Below are 19,040 nucleotides of genomic sequence, written 5' to 3'. Positions count from 1 at the left end.
CTCCCTCCTCTCTTTTGCGCTCTCTCCCTCCTCTCTTTTGCGCTCTCTCTCTCCCTTCTCTCTTTTGTTCTCTCTCCCTTCTCTCTTTTGCTCTCTCTCCCTTCTTTCTTTTGCTCTCTCTCCCTCCTCTCTTTTGTTCTCTCTCCCTTCTCTCTTTTGTTCTCTCTCCCTTCTCTCTTTTGCTCTCTCTCCCTTCTCTCTTTTGTTCTCTCTCCCTTCTCTCTTTTGTTCTCTCTCCCTCCTCTCTTTTGCTCTCTCTCCCTCCTCTCTTTTGCTCTCTCTCCCTCCTCTCTTTTGCTCTCTCTCCCTCCTCTCTTTTGCTCTCTCTCCCTCCTCTCTTTTGCTCTCTCTCCCTCCTCTCTTTTGCTCTCTCTCCCTTCTCTCTTTTGCTCTCTCTCCCTCCTATTTTGCTCTCTCCCCCTTTCTTTTGCTCTCTCTTTTGCTCTCTCTCTCTCCCTCTTCTCTTTTGCTCTCTCTCTCCCTCTTCTCTTTTGCTCTCTCTCTCCCTCTTCTCTTTTGCTCTCTCTCTCCCTCTTCTCTTTTGCGCTCTCTCTCCCTCTTCTCTTTTGCTCTCTCTCTCCCTCTTCTCTTTTGCTCTCTCTCTCCCTCTTCTCTTTTGCTCTCTCTCTCCCTCTTCTCTTTTGCTCTCTCTCCCTCTTCTCTTTTGCTCTCTCTCCCTCTTCTCTTTTGCTCTCTCACCCTCTTCTCTTTTGCTCTCTCTCCCTTCTCTCTCCCTCCTATTTTGCTCTCTCTCCCTTCTCTCTTTTGCTCTCTCTCCCTTCTCTCTTTTGCTCTCTCTCCCTTCTCTCTTTGCTCTCTCTCCCTCCTCTCTTTTGCTCTCTCTCCCTCCTCTCTTTTGCTCTCTCTCCCTCCTCTCTTTTGCTCTCTCTCCCTCCTCTCTTTTGCTCTCTCTCCCTCCTCTCTTTTGCTCTCTCTCCCTCCTCTCTTTTGCGCTCTCTCTCCCTCCTCTCTTTTGTTCTCTCTCCCTTCTCTCTTTTGCTCTCTCTCCCTCCTCTCTTTTGCGCTCTCTTCCTCCTCTCTTTTGCTCTCTCTCCCTTCTCTCTTTTGCTCTCTCTCCCTTCTCTCTTTTGCTCTCTCTCCCTCCTATTTTGCTCTCTCCCCCTTTCTTTTGCTCTCTCTTTTGCTATCTCCCCCTTTCTTTTGCTCTCTCTTTCCCCCTCTCTTTTGCTCTCTCTCCCTCTTCTCTTTTGCTCTCTCTCCCTCTTCTCTTTTGCTCTCTCTCCCTCCTCTCTTTTGCGCTCTCTCTCCCTTCTCTCTTTTGTTCTCTCTCCCTTCTCTCTTTTGCTCTCTCTCCCTTCTCTCTTTTGCTCTCTCTCCCTCCTCTCTTTTGCTCTCTCTCCCTCCTCTCTTTTGCTCTCTCTCTCTCCTCTTTTGCGCTCTCTCTCCCTCCTCTCTTTTGCGCTCTCTCTCCCTCCTCTCTTTTGTTCTCTCTCCCTCCTCTCTTTTGTTCTCTCTCCCTCCTCTCTTTTGCTCTCTCTCCCTCCTCTCTTTTGCTCTCTCTCTCCCTCCTCTCTTTTGCTCTCTCTCTCCCTCCTATTTTGCTCTCTCTCCCTCCTATTTTGCTCTCTCCCCCTTTCTTTTGCTCTCTCTTTTGCTCTCTCTCTCCCTCTTCTCTTTTGCTCTCTCTCCCTTCTCTCTCTCCCTCCTCTCTTTTGCTCTCTCTCCCTCCTCTCTTTTGCTCTCTCTCCTGCTCTCTCTCCCTCCTCTCACCCTTCTCTCTTTTGCTCTCTCTCCCTCCTCTCTTTTGCTCTCTCTCCCTCCTCTCTTTTGCTCTCTCTCCCTCCTCTCTTTTGTTCTCTCTCCCTCCTCTCTTTTGCTCTCTCTCCCTCCTCTCTTTTGCTCTCTCTCCCTCCTCTCTTTTGCTCTCTCTCTCCCTTCTCTCTTTTGCTCTCTCTCCCTCCTATTTTGCTCTCTCCCCCTTTCTTTTGCTCTCTCTTTTGCTCTCTCTCTCCCTCTTCTCTTTTGCTCTCTCTCCCTTCTCTCTCTCCCTCCTCTTTTGCTCTCTCTCCCTTCTCTCTTTTGCTCTCTCTCCTGCTCTCTCTCCCTCCTCTCACCCTCCTCTCTTTTGCTCTCTCTCCCTCCTCTCTTTTGCTCTCTCTCCCTCCTCTCTTTTGCTCTCTCTCCCTCCTCTCTCTTGCTCTCTCTCCTTTCTCTTTTGCTCTCTCTCCCTTCTCTCTTTTGCTCTCTCTCCCTCCTCTTTTGCTCTTGCTCTCTCCCCTCCTCTTTTGCTCTTGCTCTCTCCCCTCCTCTTTTGCTCTCTCTATTCTCCTCTCCTCTTTTGCTCTCTCTATTCTCCTCTCTTTTGCTCTTTCCCCCTCTCTTTTGCTCTCTTTCCCCCTCTCTTTTGCTCTCTTTCCCCCTCTCTTTTGCTCTCTTTCCCCCTCTCTTTTGCTCTCTCTCTCTCTCTCCCTCCTCTTTTGCTCTCTCTCCCTCCTCTTTTGCTTTCTCTCTCCCCCTCTCTTTTGCTCTCGCTCTCTCCTCTGCTCTCTCTCCCCCCTCTCTTTTGCTCTCTCTTTTTCTCTTTCTCTCTCTCTCTCTCTCTCTCTCTCTCTCTTCCCCCCTCTCTTTTGCTCTCTCTTCCCTCCCCCCTCTTTTGCTCTCTCTCTCTATCTCTCTCTCGCTCTCTCTCTCTCTCTCTCCCCCTCCTCTCTTTTTTGCGCTCTCTCTCCCCCCTTTCTTTTGCTCTCTCTCTCTGTCCCCCTCTCTTTGGCTATCTCTCTCCCCCCTCTTTTGCGCTCTCTCTTTCCCCCCTCTCTTTTGCTCTCTCTTTCCCCCTCTTTTGCTCTCTCTCACCCCCTCCTCTCTTTTGCTCTCTCTCCTCTGTTGCTTTCTCCCCCGCCCGGCCACGCCAACTTGTCACGCCCGCTCGGCAATGCCCCCTTCACGGCACCCCCGCACTGTCATGTCTCCATCACGCCACGCCCACCTCACGGCACTTCTGCTCGGCCACGCCCCCATCACAACACGCCCGCTCGGCCACGCCCCCATAACAACACGTCACGTCACTCCCGCCCGGCCACTCCCCCCTCCACGACGCTCCTGCCCGGCCACGCCACATCCACGGCAACTTCCGAAAAACACTTTCTCTGCTGCTCAAGGCCAAGTATGTTTGTCATCGCGCAGTCTCTACTGTGCTTGAAAGCATCTGACAAACATACCTGTCCTTTTATTATATAGGATATATGCTATCTTTTCTGAAGCTTAAAAAAGTGACAGTTTACCCTAAATTTGTCTTCCCTTTAATTTGTCCCCAATGATCAATTTTACCAGCTAGAGCGTAATAAATTATTTACAAATACATCCTTTACCTTTTTCTTGGCATTTGAAATAGATGATTTTGCCTGTGGTATCCCTGCTTATACTGAACGTTTCTATACTATACCCAGTTGGAGGTAGAAGAAATAAGTAATAAAATGTTAATTTCCAATTGCTCTCTCGAAGTATTGGGATTTGGTATACAAACAGATATAAGATCAGATTTGATTTCCCTGCAAGCTCAACCCATTTTGATGAGTTGTGGTGTCAAAGAACAAAACCAGCTATTTCATATAAAAGAATTAAACCCAAATAAGCAGTTTGTCATACTTTTTAGATTCTGCAGCTGGAAACCCTTTAAGGGAAAAAAATGTTAGTGCAATGTCACTTTAAAGTGAATGTCAATTTTGATGCTAAAGTGCTCGGTTTTTAAAACTTCGATTAAAAACAGGGGCACTTTAATTCATAAAAATTTAAATTTCCGCTCCAGCTTCCTCCACCCTTTGCAAAGCCTCTTCCTGGGTCTAAAATGAGGAATCTGGCTTCCTCCAATCACGGCGTTGAATTAGACACTGATTACCTCGGGGGGGGGGGGGAAGCCGTGATTGGAGGATGACCTATCCATCATTTCTGATGTCAGAAATGGCTTGCAACAACCGGAGGAAGCTGGAGCTGCTGTCAAGATTAAAAGGTAAGTTTTTTTCACAACAGGAGTGAAATGTAAATTTTGATGAATTAAAGCGCCCCTGTTTTTAATTAAATTTTAAAAAAACGGCACTGAAGCATCAAAATTTACATTCACTTTAAAGCTGCTGCAGGATCCGGCATGATTTGAGTAAACTGTATCTCATTTGTTGCATTATTTACTCTGACAGTGTTGGATAGTTCGGTTCTTTCTGCTGCTTACTAAGGGCTCAAAAAAGGCAGCTATCTTCACATGGGAGCTGAATAGTCCTCCTTTAGATTGGTTGCACAAGGATGCACTGTGGGTGGTAGCTCTAAGCAAATGCTAAAGGAACAAGCTTGTTGTTTAAATAAAATACATGTTTTAAAGAAAATTTTAAAGGATAAGCTTAGTGTCACTTTAAGTCTGAAGCTAGAATAAACGTGTACTTTACAGCAACAGTATAACAAATCTTTAAACATATTTTATATTGTAGAGAAATCATGAGTCTTGACTGGTGGGTATATGTCTCATTGTCACATAGAATAGGTAGGAACTTCCCAGAAGTGCGCTGGACTTCCTGTCTTCTCTTTATATATTCTCCCTTCCTAGTGGGATTTAGTTCTGTTTCTGTCTACTCGGAATACAAATCTAAAGTGTGTGTTTTGTACAGACATAGAAAGATAATTCTGATCATGTTCAGTACAGCTTCCTTCAGCTGCAAGACCCTAACTACCACTAATGTTTATCTAGCTTGGAGCCTGTATAAAGGCTGTTTGAATGATCTCCTTAGGTCTTTTGTACTGTGGTCAGCTTTGTTAAGCGTCTTCACACAGTCCCTTGAGAGGACTCTGTTGAGAGTGATGCCTGGAGAGTACCCTGAAGTTTGTTGACTGCTATAGATTTAAAGGATATTTTCAGTACATCTAGATGTTGTTGGGTTCCTGTAGAATAATTTTATGGTTCTCGCTTTTCCTTTTAGTTTTACCACATACCCAATGGATATTTTCCAAGCTTCTCTTCATTCTTGTAGTAAAGAATAAAAAATGGATCACTGGGAGCTATGTGTCGTCTTATGAATAATGCCATGGTAAAAGTATCATCAATATTTAGAACTCAATGGTGGAGTGGGAATTACAGAGCTATGGGTTGCAGATCAATCTGGCCAAAATGTTTTATCAAACGAAAAGATATTTGATGGGAGCAGCTCTGAAAGTTAAATGATCCTGTGACATAAAATAATTTTTACTTAGGGGCCTGATTCTCAAAAAAACTTGTCAGCACAGAGAATTCAGAGAAATCAGATGGTGATAATCCACAAATTATCATTCATGGTAATTCCCCTCCTGACCACTAGGAGGAGGCAAAATATACCCCAACACACCAGAGCTTTATATCCCTCCCACTTCCATGATCCTCATTTTATTTTACCTCCATGATGAGGAATGAGGTAAAAGTTGAAGTACAGATCTACTTGTCCTTGAGAGGGGTCCTCTTACCAATCTGAGGCCCATTTTCTCCTGTTGGTCAGTGAGGTTAACCACATTATGCATGATTTGCTTTCAGTTTGGGCCATTGCTCCACTCTGAGGAAATCAGAAGAGTTTTTCTGAGTTACTTTACGTTTTACCGTTAAAGCAGTTGAAATGTAACCACAGTCTCATGAATGAAAGTGATTCCTCTCGGGGTGCAGCAAGCCATGTCTACAGTAACAGAGGATTGTCACGTCTTAAACTGGGAAGAGGCCATTGTAACGGTGGATCTCTATCATTCACATTCCAAGTCTTCAAAACCGGGAAGCTAATTTTCTGATTTGCCAGACTTTAACCAGAGAATGGATTCATATGAATATGAACTGCAAGGAAACCAACCAAGAACTTTCCCATTAGAACAGATACCTATACATTTTCAATAAAACATGATCACTTTGAAGATTAGACTTGCGTATCTCTTTTCTTGATTTCTTTATGACCTTGAGTGATAGAAAAAGAGAAGAATGTCTTGCTGAAGATTTTTATTCTGGCCCCAATATGGTCAAGAAGAAATTGCTTATTTGATTAAATCTTCTTGGCAAGGCAGAACTTACGTTATTGTTTTTTCCCCCACTACCAAGGCTTTAATGTACCATCCCTGATGCCTTGGTTACTGCATTTTTAGGCACAATGTTCTTTTCTAGCAAGGTTATTTACATCCTGTTGCTGGGGCTGTCATGAGGACGTTTTTCTGATTGTTAATGTTTCTGCCGTTTCAGTAAGCAAGCTTGATGGTTTACTATGTTTTGACATCTGTTTGGCTTTTAATCGACCACATTCTGTCTTAGAGGAAGGGTATATATGTGAAGAAGGTTCAGAATGCATCTAGATGAATCCAGTTGAGTGGAAGATATGTAACCACCCATATAAGAATAACACCACTTAGAAGATTAATAAAGCTTATTATTTGTGCTAGAACACATGAATATGTGACTGTTCTTTGTCTTGCAGGTATCATCTCTTTAAAGTTCCCTGAGCCACCCACTGTAAGAGCCACCTGTGGTTTTTTCGTGAGTATTATTTTAGTTTTTGTCATCAAATTAATCAATTTAGGGGTTAATAAATTGTATTCCATACTACCCTGCCCCTAGTTCTACTATATACTATATATGTGCGTGTTTGTATGTGTATAGATATATACAGCATTGTACAGATTTTTATTTTTTTAATCCACAAAGATCATCTTGTGTACACTGTAGCTAAAAGTGCTCTGAAACATCATTTTGCTCTGAAACACTTTGGCTGTGTCCATCCTGTTTCCTTTTACAAAACTAATTTAAAAGTAGTGTTAGACAAAGGGACAGGCAGTGGGCTTGCTTACAAAATGCAAAAAATAAACCATTTAGATTGTTCAGAATGGACTAGATGATATCTGCTCTGTGTCCTGAACAGTGCACGTGTTTATATATTGTATAACATATCGTCTTCCTGCTTTTCTAGTTTAACAGATTTCTCCATAAATGTTTTACCACAGACTGAGTTTTTGCCTAGATGTAGTGAACTTGCTCCTGTTGGACAGGTGGTCCATGACGATGGCAAAATTCTTCTTCAGGCCACTCTTGAGGTGAGGAAGATCTGAAGGGGATTGTGGGAATTACAATTTCACTGCTATTTGTGTCAGCACTTTATAGCTACTTTTATTCTAGTTTTACTTTAAAGTGGCATGAAACCCCCAATTTTTCTTTCTTGATCCAGATAAAACATACATTTCTCCAACATTGGTGTGTCCGGTCCACGGCGTCATCCATTACTTGTGGGAAATGTTCTCCCCCACAGGGAAAGACAAGGAGAGCACACAGCAAGAGCTGTCCATATAGCTCCCCCTCTGGCTCCGCCCCCCAGTCATTCTCCTTGCCGCTCTGAACAAGTAGCATCTACCACGGGGATGGCGAGGAGTTTGTGGTGTATTTGGGAGAAAGGTTTTGCAAGCCGTGGTGCCTTCTGTTTAGGTAACCTGATTTGCTCCCTCCCTTCATCCGTGTCCTAAAGCTTTGGTATTGGTTCCCACAAGTAATGGATGACGCCGTGGACCGGACACACCAATGTTGGAGAAAACAGAATTTATGCTTACCTGATAAATTACTTTCTCCAACGGTGTGTCCGGTCCACGGCCCGCCCTGTTTTTTTTTTAATCAGGTTGAAACATTTTTTCTTTATACACTACAGTCACCACGGCACCCTATAGTTTCTCCTTTTTCTCCTAACCGTCGGTCGAATGACTGGGGGGCGGAGCCAGAGGGGGAGCTATATGGACAGCTCTTGATGTGTGCTCTCCTTGCCTTTCCCTGTGGGGGAGAACATTTCCCACAAGTAATGGATGACGCCGTGGACCGGACACACCGTTGGAGAAAGTAATTTATCAGGTAAGCATAAATTCTGTTTTCTCCAACATAGGTGTGTCCGGTCCACGGCGTCATCCTTACTTGTGGGATATTCTCCTCCCCAACAGGAAATGGCAAAGAGCCCAGCAAAGCTGGTCACATGATCCCTCCTAGGCTCCGCCTACCCCAGTCATTCTCTTTGCCGTTGTACAGGCAACATCTCCACGGAGATGGCTTAGAGTTTTTTAGTGTTTAACTGTAGTTTTTATTATTCAATCAAGAGTTTGTTATTTTGAAATAGTGCTGGTATGTACTATTTACTCAGAAACAGAAAAGAGATGAAGATTTCTGTTTGTATGAGGAAAATGATTTTAGCAACCGTAACTAAAATCCATGGCTGTTCCACACAGGACTGTTGAGAGCAATTAACTTCAGTTGGGGGAACAGTATGCAGTCTCTTGCTGCTTGAGGTATGACACATTCTAACAAGACGATGTAATGCTGGAAGCTGTCATTTTCCCTATGGGATCCGGTAAGCCATGTTTATTACGATCGTAAATAAGGGCTTCACAAGGGCTTATTAAGACTGTAGACTTTTTTTGGGCTAAATCGATTCATTATTAACACATATTTAGCCTTGAGGAATCATTTTATCTGGGTATTTTGATATAATAATATCGGCAGGCACTGTATTAGACACCTTATACCTTAGGGGCTTTCCCAAAGCATAAGCAGAGCCTCATTTTCGCGCCGGTGTGGCGCACTTGTTTTTGAGAGGCATGGCATGCAGTCGCATGTGAGAGGAGCTCTGACTCTTAGAAAAGACTTTCTGAAGGCGTCATTTGGTATCGTATTCCCCTTTGGGCTTGGTTGGGTCTCAGCAAAGCAGATACCAGGGACTGTAAAGGGGTTAAAGTTTAAAACGGCTCCGGTTCCGTTATTTTAAGGGTTAAAGCTTCCAAATTTGGTGTGCAATACTTTTAAGGCTTTAAGACACTGTGGTGAAAATTTGGTGAATTTTGCACAATTCCTTCATGTTTTTTCGCAATTGCAGTAATAAAGTGTGTTCAGTTTAAAATTTAAAGTGACAGTAACGGTTTTATTTTAAAACGTTTTTTTGTACTTTGTTATCAAGTTTATGCCTGTTTAACATGTCTGAACTACCAGATAGACTGTGTTCTGAATGTGGGGAAGCCAGAATTCCTATTCATTTAAATAAATGTGATTTATGTGATAATGACAATGATGCCCAAGATGATTCCTCAAGTGAGGGGAGTAAGCATGGTACTGCATCATTCCCTCCTTCGTCTACACGAGTCTTGCCCACTCAGGAGGCCCCTAGTACATCTAGCGCGCCAATACTCCTTACTATGCAACAATTAACGGCTGTAATGGGTAATTCTGTCACAAACATTTTAGCCCAAATGAACACTTGTCAGCGTAAGCGCGGCTGCTCTGTTTTAGATACTGAAGAGCATGGCAACGCTGATACTAATATCTCTGAAGGGCCCCTAACCCAGTCTGATGGGGCCAGGGAAGTTTTGTCTGTGGGAGAAATTACTGATTCAGGGAACATTTCTCAACAGGCTGAACCTGATGTGATTGCATTTAAATTTAAGTTGGAACATCTCCGCATTCTGCTTAAGGAGGTATTATCCACTCTGGATGATTGTGACAAGTTGGTCATCCCAGAGAAACTATGTAAAATGGACAAGTTCCTAGAGGTGCCGGGGCTCCCAGAAGCTTTTCCTATACCCAAGCGGGTGGCGGACATTGTTAATAAAGAATGGGAAAGGCCCGGTATTCCTTTCGTCCCTCCCCCCATATTTAAAAAATTGTTTCCTTTGGTCGACCCTAGAAAGGACTTATGGCAGACAGTCCCCAAGGTCGAGGGGGCGGTTTCCACTTTAAACAAACGCACCACTATACCCATAGAGGATAGTTGTGCTTTCAAAGATCCTATGGATAAAAAATTAGAAGGTTTGCTTAAAAAGATGTTTGTTCAGCAGGGTTACCTTCTACAACCAATTGCATGCATTGTCCCTGTCGCTACAGCCGCATGTTTCTGGTTCGATGAGCTGATAAAGGCGGTCGATAGTGATTCTCCTCCTTATGAGGAGATTATGGACAGAATCAATGCTCTCAAATTGGCTAATTCTTTCACCCTAGACGCCACTTTGCAATTGGCTAGGTTAGCGGCTAAGAATTCTGGGTTTGCTATTGTGGCGCGCAGAGCGCTTTGGTTGAAATCTTGGTCGGCTGATGCGTCTTCCAAGAACAAGCTACTTAACATTCCTTTCAAGGGGAAAACGCTGTTTGGCCCTGACTTGAAAGAGATTATCTCTGATATCACTGGGGGTAAGGGCCACGCCCTTCCTCAGGATCGGTCTTTCAAGGCAAAAAATAAACCTAATTTTCGTCCCTTTCGTAGAAACGGACCAGCCCGAGGTGCTACGTCCTCTAAGCAAGAGGGTAATACTTCTCAAGCCAAGCCAGCTTGGAGACCAATGCAAGGCTGGAACAAGGGAAAGCAGGCCAAGAAACCTGCCACTGCTACCAAGACTGCATGAAATGTTGGCCCCCGATCCGGGACCGGATCTGGTGGGGGGCAGACTCTCTCTCTTCGCTCAGGCTTGGGCAAGAGATGTTCTGGATCCTTGGGCGCTAGAAATAGTCTCCCAAGGTTATCTTCTGGAATTCAAGGGACTTCCCCCAAGGGGGAGGTTCCACAGGTCTCAGTTGTCTTTAGACCACATAAAAAGACAGGCATTCTTACATTGTGTAGAAGACCTGTTAAAAATGGGAGTGATTCATCCTGTTCCATTAAGAGAACAAGGGATGGGGTTCTACTCCAATCTGTTCATAGTTCCCAAAAAAGAGGGAACGTTCAGACCAATCTTAGATCTCAAGATCTTAAACAAGTTTCTCAAGGTTCCATCGTTCAAGATGGAAACCATTCGAACTATTCTTCCTTCCATCCAGGAAGGTCAATTCATGACCACGGTGGATTTAAAGGATGCGTATCTACATATTCCTATCCACAAGGAACATCATCGGTTCCTAAGGTTCGCATTCCTGGACAAGCATTACCAGTTCGTGGCGCTTCCTTTCGGATTAGCCACTGCTCCAAGGATTTTCACAAAGGTACTAGGGTCCCTTCTAGCTGTGCTAAGACCAAGGGGCATTGCTGTAGTACCTTACTTGGACGACATTCTGATTCAAGCGTCGTCCCTTCCTCAAGCAAAGGCTCACACGGACATCGTCCTGGCCTTTCTCAGATCTCACGGATGGAAAGTGAACGTGGAAAAGAGTTCTCTATCTCCGTCAACAAGGGTTCCCTTCTTGGGAACAATAATAGACTCCTTAGAAATGAGGATATTTCTGACAGAGGCCAGAAAAACAAAGCTTCTAGACTCTTGTCGGATACTTCATTCCGTTCCTCTTCCTTCCATAGCTCAGTGCATGGAAGTGATCGGGTTGATGGTAGCGGCAATGGACATAGTTCCTTTTGCGCGCATTCATCTAAGACCATTACAACTGTGCATGCTCAGTCAGTGGAATGGGGATTATACAGACTTGTCTCCGAAGATACAAGTAAATCAGAGGACCAGAGACTCACTCTGTTGGTGGCTGTCCCTGGACAACCTGTCACAAGGGATGACATTCCGCAGACCAGAGTGGGTCATTGTCACGACCGACGCCAGTCTGATGGGCTGGGGCGCGGTCTGGGGAGCCCTGAAAGCTCAGGGTCTTTGGTCTCGGGAAGAATCTCTTCTACCGATAAATATTCTGGAACTGAGAGCGATATTCAATACTCTCAAGGCTTGGCCTCAGCTAGCGAGGGCCAAGTTCATACGGTTTCAATCAGACAACATGACAACTGTTGCGTACATCAACCATCAGGGGGGAACAAGGAGTTCTCTAGCGATGGAAGAAGTGACCAAAATCATTCTATGGGCGGAGTCTCACTCCTGCCACCTGTCCGCTATCCACATCCCAGGAGTGGAAAATTGGGAAGCGGATTTTCTGAGTCGTCAGACATTGCATCCGGGGGAGTGGGAACTCCATCCGGAAATCTTTGCCCAAGTCACTCAGCTGTGGGGCATTCCAGACATGGATCTGATGGCCTCTCGTCAGAACTTCAAAGTTCCTTGCTACGGGTCCAGATCCAGGGATCCCAAGGCGGCTCTAGTGGATGCACTAGTAGCACCTTGGACCTTCAAACTAGCTTATGTGTTCCCGCCGTTTCCTCTCATCCCCAGGCTGGTAGCCAGGATCAATCAGGAGAGGGCGTCGGTGATCTTGATAGCTCCTGCGTGGCCACGCAGGACTTGGTATGCAGATCTGGTGAATATGTCATCGGCTCCACCTTGGAAGCTACCTTTGAGACGAGACCTTCTTGTTCAGGGTCCGTTCGAACATCCGAACCTGGTTTCACTCCAGCTGACTGCTTGGAGATTGAACGCTTGATCTTATCGAAGCGAGGGTTCTCAGATTCTGTTATCGATACTCTTGTTCAGGCCAGAAAGCCTGTAACTAGAAAAATTTACCACAAAATTTGGAAAAAATATATCTGTTGGTGTGAATCTAAAGGATTCCCTTGGGACAAGGTTAAGATTCCTAAGATTCTATCCTTCCTTCAAGAAGGATTGGAAAAAGGATTATCTGCAAGTTCCCTGAAGGGACAGATTTCTGCCTTGTCTGTGTTACTTCACAAAAAGCTGGCAGCTGTGCCAGATGTTCAAGCCTTTGTTCAGGCTCTGGTTAGAATTAAGCCTGTTTACAAACCTTTGACTTGGAGTCTCAATTTAGTTCTTTCAGTTCTTCAGGGGGTTCCGTTTGAACCCTTACATTCCGTTGATATTAAGTTATTATCTTGGAAAGTTTTGTTTTTAGTTGCAATCTCTTCTGCTAGAAGAGTTTCAGAATTATCTGCTCTGCAGTGTTCTCCTCCTTATCTGGTGTTCCATGCAGATAAGGTGGTTTTACGTACTAAACCTGGTTTTCTTCCAAAAGTTGTTTCTAACAAAAACATTAACCAGGAGATTATCGTACCTTCTCTGTGTCCGAAACCAGTTTCAAAGAAGGAACGTTTGTTGCACAATTTGGATGTTGTTCGCGCTCTAAAATTCTATTTAGATGCTACAAAGGATTTTAGACAAACATCTTCCTTGTTTGTTGTTTATTCTGGTAAAAGGAGAGGTCAAAAAGCAACTTCTACCTCTCTCTCTTTTTGGATTAAAAGCATCATCAGATTGGCTTACGAGACTGCCGGACGGCAGCCTCCCGAAAGAATCACAGCTCATTCCACTAGGGCTGTGGCTTCCACATGGGCCTTCAAGAACGAGGCTTCTGTTGATCAGATTTGTAGGGCAGCGACTTGGTCTTCACTGCACACTTTTACCAAATTTTACAAGTTTGATACTTTTGCTTCTTCTGAGGCTATTTTTGGGAGAAAGGTTTTGCAAGCCGTGGTGCCTTCCATTTAGGTGACCTGATTTGCTCCCTCCCTTCATCCGTGTCCTAAAGCTTTGGTATTGGTTCCCACAAGTAAGGATGACGCCGTGGACCGGACACACCTATGTTGGAGAAAACAGAATTTATGTTTACCTGATAAATTACTTTCTCCAACGGTGTGTCCGGTCCACGGCCCGCCCTGGTTTTTTTAATCAGGTCTGATAATTTATTTTCTTTAACTACAGTCACCACGGTATCATATGGTTTCTCCTATGCAAATATTCCTCCTTAACGTCGGTCGAATGACTGGGGTAGGCGGAGCCTAGGAGGGATCATGTGACCAGCTTTGCTGGGCTCTTTGCCATTTCCTGTTGGGGAGGAGAATATCCCACAAGTAAGGATGACGCCGTGGACCGGACACACCGTTGGAGAAAGTAATTTATCAGGTAAACATAAATTCTGTTTTTTAAACAACTTTCCAATTTTCTTCTAGCCTTTGAAGAAGCAACAGTGCGCTACTGGGAGCTAGCACATCGTGTGAACCAATTACAAGCGACATAATGTGCAATCAGCATCAGCTAGCTCCCATTAATGCAATGCTGCTCTTGAGCCTACCTAGGTATTTTTAACAAAGGATGACAAGAGAACAAAGCAATTTAGGTAAAACAAGTAAGTTCTAAAGTTGTGTAAAAATGCATGATTTGTCTGAATCATGAAAGTTTAATTTTGAATTTACTGTCCCTTTAAGAGCAAATAATCACATATGTGTATTAATATAACCAACATATTATGGAAATACTTTAATGGTCACTAAATATGCATTGTTTGAATCTAAGCTATAAGTTATTTGATATACATACAGCATTAGATTACAAGTGGCGCTTTATTTCCCCCCCGCAATCGCGAAAAACTCCACTAGAGTTGAGCTTTTTGCGCTATTCGGGTTGGGTTCACATTACAAGTTCCAAAAAAAACATTTTGCGCTAGCAGTAACCCGAATAGCGGAAAAATCCTAACTTAAATTTTCGTGTGCGCATGCATGTATTCCCCCATAGAAATCATTGGAGAAAAAAACACCAGCGATTGCTCAAACACAATCAATTTTTTCATTCCCCATAGAAGTCAATGGAGAAAACAAATGTTCTTTCCAATGGCATGAAGAGTCCACGAATCCCATTCAATTACTATTGGGAAATTCACTGCTTGGCCACCAGGAGGAGGCAAAGAACACCTCAGTCAGAGCTTAAAGGGACACTGAACCCAAATTTTTTATTTCGTGATTCAGATAGAGCATGCAATTTTAAGCAACTTTCTAATTTACTCTTATTATCAATTGTTCTTCGTTCTCTTGCTATCTTTATTTGAAAAAGAAGGCATCTAAGCTAAGAAGCCAGACCATTTTTGGTTCAGAACTCTGGGCAGCACTTGTTTATTGATGGGTGAATTTATCCACCAATCAGCAAGAACAACCCAGGTTGTTCACCAAAAATGGGCCGACATCTAAACTTACATTCTTGCTTTTCAAATAAAGATACCAAGAGAATGAAGACAATTTGATAATAGGATTAAATTAGAAAGTTGCTTATAATTGCATGCTCTATCTGAATCGCAAAAGAAAAATTGGGTTCAGTGTCCCTTTAGGTATCCTCCCATTACCTTCTGCCACTAGCTATAGCTTTCATGGAATTTTACAGCGCTATACAAATAAATGATAATAATAATAGAGACGTTTTCTGTAACATCATAAGAGTAGATTTGCAAATTGTGTGTTTAGATATTTAGATTTCTAAACTTTTGTCAGCTAAATATGGATTTACATATACAGAATATCAAGCATGGTTATTGGAAGAAATTTCAAGTATTACAATCTTTATAGATATTTTAGCCTCAAGAATCAATCTCTCTCTAGTAATGCAAGCAAGGCATAGGTTCTATCTTTTGTAGGCCGCAAGACATTGATGTTGCAACAAAGCATATTTCTCTTACTTGGTGTATTCAGTCCACGGATTCATCCTTAATTGTGGGATATTCTCAATCCCTACAGGAAGTAGCAAAGAGAGCACACAGCAAAGCTGTCCATATAGCTCCCCTCAGGCTCCGCCCCCCCAGTCATTCTCTTTGCCGCTCTAACTAGTAGCATCTCCACGGGAGGGTAAAGAGTATGTGGTGTTAGATTTGTAGTTTTTATTTCTTCAATCAAGAGTTTGTTATTTTAAAATAGTGCCGGTTTGTACTATTTACTCTGAGGCAGAAAGTGATGAAGATTTCTGCTGAGAGGAAAAAGATTTTAGCATGTTGTAACTGAAATCCATTGCTGTTCCCACGCAAGACTGTTGAGTACAGGAGAACTTCGGTTGGGGGGAACAGTTTGCAGGCTTATACTGCTTAAGGTATGTTCAGTCATTTTTTCTAACAAGACCTGGTAGTGCTAGAAGACTGACAGAAATCCCATGAGGGAAGGTAAGCCATTTTCTGAGACACAGTATAGAATGATGGCTTCAGTTAAGGGCTTTAATACTGACAGACACTGTGATGGGCTAAATCGATTACTTTATTAAGGTAATCTTATATTTATTAAGCGTTTTAGATGTTGGAAACACTTTTTGGGGACTTTTTTTACGCCTGGCATTTTGTAAGACGGCTAATCTGACTCAGAAAGGCCCCATAACTCTGGAGTAATGAAGGAGGAGGCCTCATTTTCGCGCCTCAATTGCGCAGTTGATTTGCAACACAGCTCCATTCAGCTTCATGTGCAGAGCCTTTAGAGTACAGGAGGACTTCAGGGAGGCTTAATTTACACCTGCAAATAACCCTAAAGGAAGGTAAAGCCACAGCAAAGACTGGCATCGTACTGTAGTGGGTAAAACCGGGTGTTTACTTCATTTTGCTCCGGTTTGGGCATTAAGGGGTTAAACGATTTGAAAACTTGTGTGCAATCATTTCAAGGCATTAGGATCATGTGGTGAAAATTTCATTAAGATCGGATGTTTTTTGATGATTTGATAAAAAAGTGTGTGCCTTTTATTATTTAAAGAGACAGTAACGTTTTTTCAAAAAGTATTTTTTTCAATATTTTAGTGTTGTCTGAGTCTGTCAAACATGTCTGAGCCTTCAGATAGACCTTGTTCTTTATGTTCAAAAGCCATGGCAGTACCCCCATTGCATTTATGTTTAAAGTGTGCAAAAACATCTAAGCATTTTAAAGATCATCCAGTGACAATTAAAAATGCTGCCCAAGATGATTCCTTAACGGAGGGTAATGAGGATAGTCCTTCTTCCTCCCCCCACGTTTCTACACCAGTTACGCCCGCGCAAGCGATGCCTAGTACCTCTAGCGCATTGGCCCCTATTACTTTACAACAATTAGCAGCAGTAATGGATAATTCCCTTGCAGCATTTTTATCCAAACTGCCAGTTTTTCCAAGAAAGCACGATAGCTCAGTTTTAAATACAGAGGATGAGCAATCTGAAGCTTTGGATAATTTATCTGTAGTACCCTCACAAAACTCAGAGGTAGCAGTGAGGGAAGGGCTGCCTGAGGGAGAAATTTCTGACACAGGAAAAGTTTCTCAGCAGGCAGAGTCAGATTCCTTAGCGTTTAAATTTAAGCTGGAACACATCCGCGTCCTGCTTAAGGAGGTTTTGGCTACGCTGGCTGATTGTGACCCCATGGTGGTCCCTGAAAAATTGTGTAAAATGGACAGATTTTTAGAGGTCCCTGTATACACTGAGGCATTTCCGATCCCAAAGAGGGTGGCGGATATTGTGCCTAAGGAGAGGGAGAGACTAGGTGTACCCTTTGTTCCCCCACCTATCTTTAAGAAAATGTTCCCCATAAACGACCCTAGGCGGGACGCGTGGCAGACGGTCCCTAAGGTAGAGGGGGCTGTTTCAACACTGGCCAAGCGTACAACTATACCAATAGAGGACAGTTGTGCTTTCAAAGATCCTATGGATAAAAAATTGGAAGGATTGCTGAAGAAAATTTTTGTTCAGCAAGGTTTTCTGCTTCAACCAATTGCCTGCATTATTCCGGTAACTACTGCAGCAGCTTTTTGGTTCGAGGCCCTGGAGGAGTCGCTCCATAGGGAGACTTCATATGACGAGGTCATGGATAGAATTCATGCTCTAAAGCTGGCTAATTCTTTTATCACTGATGCCGCTCTACAGTTAGCTAAACTAGCGGCGAAAAACTCAGGTTTTGCCATCATGGCGCGAAGAGCGCTTTGGCTCAAATCATGGTCGGCGGATGTGTCGTCCAAAACAAAACTGTTAAATATTCCCTTCAAGGGAAAGACCCTTTTCGGCCCTGAGCTGAAAGAAATTATTTCAGATATCACTGGGGGCAAAGGTCATGCCCTTCCACAAGATAGGCCGTTTATGGCCAAAAACAAGGCTAATTTTCGCTCCTTTCGCAACTTCAGGAGCGGACCTGCTGCAACCTCTGCTGTCGCAAAACAAGATAACGCTTCCCAGCCCAAAGCAACCTGGAAACCTTTGCAGGGCTGGAATAAGGGTAAACAGGCCAAGAAGCCTGCTCCTGCTACCAAGACAGCATGAAGGGGTAGCCCCCGATCCGGGATCGGATCTGGTAGGGGGCAGACTTTCTCTCTTTGCTCAGGCTTGGGCAAGAGACGTTCCGGATCCCTGGGCATTGGAAATAGTTGCTATGGGGTATCTTCTAGAATTCAAGGATTCTCCCCCAAGGGGAAGGTTCCACATTTCTCGTTTGTCTTCAGACCAAACAAAGAAACAGGCGTTCTTACGCTGTGTAGAAGATCTACTAAAAATGGGAGTGATACACCCAGTTCCAATTGCAGAACAAGGACTGGGCTTTTACTCAAACCTGTTCGTAGTTCCCAAAAAGGAAGGAACTTTCAGGCCAATCCTGGATCTAAAAATTCTAAACAAATTCCTCAGAGTTCCGTCTTTCAAGATGGAAACCATTCGGACAATCTTGCCGATGATCCAGGAAGGTCAATATATGACTACCGTGGATCTAAAGGATGCGTATCTACATATTCCTATCCATAAAGATCACCATCAGTTCCTAAGGTTCGCCTTTCTGGACATACATTACCAGTTCGTGGCCCTTCCTTTCGGGTTGGCCACCGCTCCCAGAATTTTTACAAAGGTGCTAGGGTCCCTTCTAGCGGTTCTAAGACCGCGGGGCATTGCAGTAGCACCTTACCTAGACGACATATTAATACAGGCGTCGTCCTTTCACAGAGCCAAGGCTCATACGGACATCGTTCTGGCCTTTCTAAGGTCTCACGGTGGAAGGTGAACGTAGAAAAGAGTTCTCTGTCCCCGCTCACATTCCTGGGAACACTAATAGACTCGGTGGAAATTAAAATCTTTCTGACAGAGGTCAGGAAGTCAAAACTGCTGAATACTTGCTGAGTTCTTCATTCCATTCCTCGGCCTTCCGTGGCTCAGTGCATGGAAGTAATTGGTTTAATGGTTGCGACAATGGACATAGTCCCTTTCGCCCGAATCCATCTCAGACCACTGCAGCTGTGCATGCTCAAACAGTGGAATGGAGATTACGCAGATTTGTCTCCTCAAATCCAAATGGATCAAAAAACCAGAGACTTTCTTCTCTGGTGGTTGTCTCAAGTTCACCTGTCTCAGGGAATGAGTTTCCGCAGACCGGAGTGGATCATTGTCACGACCGATGCCAGTCTTGTAGGCTGGGGTGCGGTCTGGAACTCCCTGAAGGCTCAGGGACTATGGTCTTCTCCCGATAAACATTTTGGAACTGAGAGCGATATTCAACACGCTCCAGGCG

The 19,040-nt window shown here is 43.9% G+C and overlaps 1 protein-coding gene across 2 annotated transcripts in view; it reads left to right on the top strand.

The window, feature by feature from the left end:
- IPO13 (importin 13) overlaps positions 1–19,040 on the top strand; it is a 215,248-nt gene that overhangs the window by 178,281 nt on the left and 17,927 nt on the right. For both annotated transcript variants that reach the window (XM_053693586.1, XM_053693585.1), the window contains 2 exons: positions 6,423–6,481; positions 6,946–7,035. In XM_053693586.1, coding sequence (XP_053549561.1) covers positions 6,423–6,481; positions 6,946–7,035 — 149 coding nt within the window. The remainder of the gene's footprint in view (positions 1–6,422; positions 6,482–6,945; positions 7,036–19,040) is intronic.

The sequence above is a fragment of the Bombina bombina genome, chromosome 10 (assembly GCF_027579735.1).
Source record: "Bombina bombina isolate aBomBom1 chromosome 10, aBomBom1.pri, whole genome shotgun sequence".
Taxonomy (NCBI): domain Eukaryota; kingdom Metazoa; phylum Chordata; class Amphibia; order Anura; family Bombinatoridae; genus Bombina; species Bombina bombina.
This window is presented reverse-complemented; position numbering and strand designations above follow the sequence as displayed.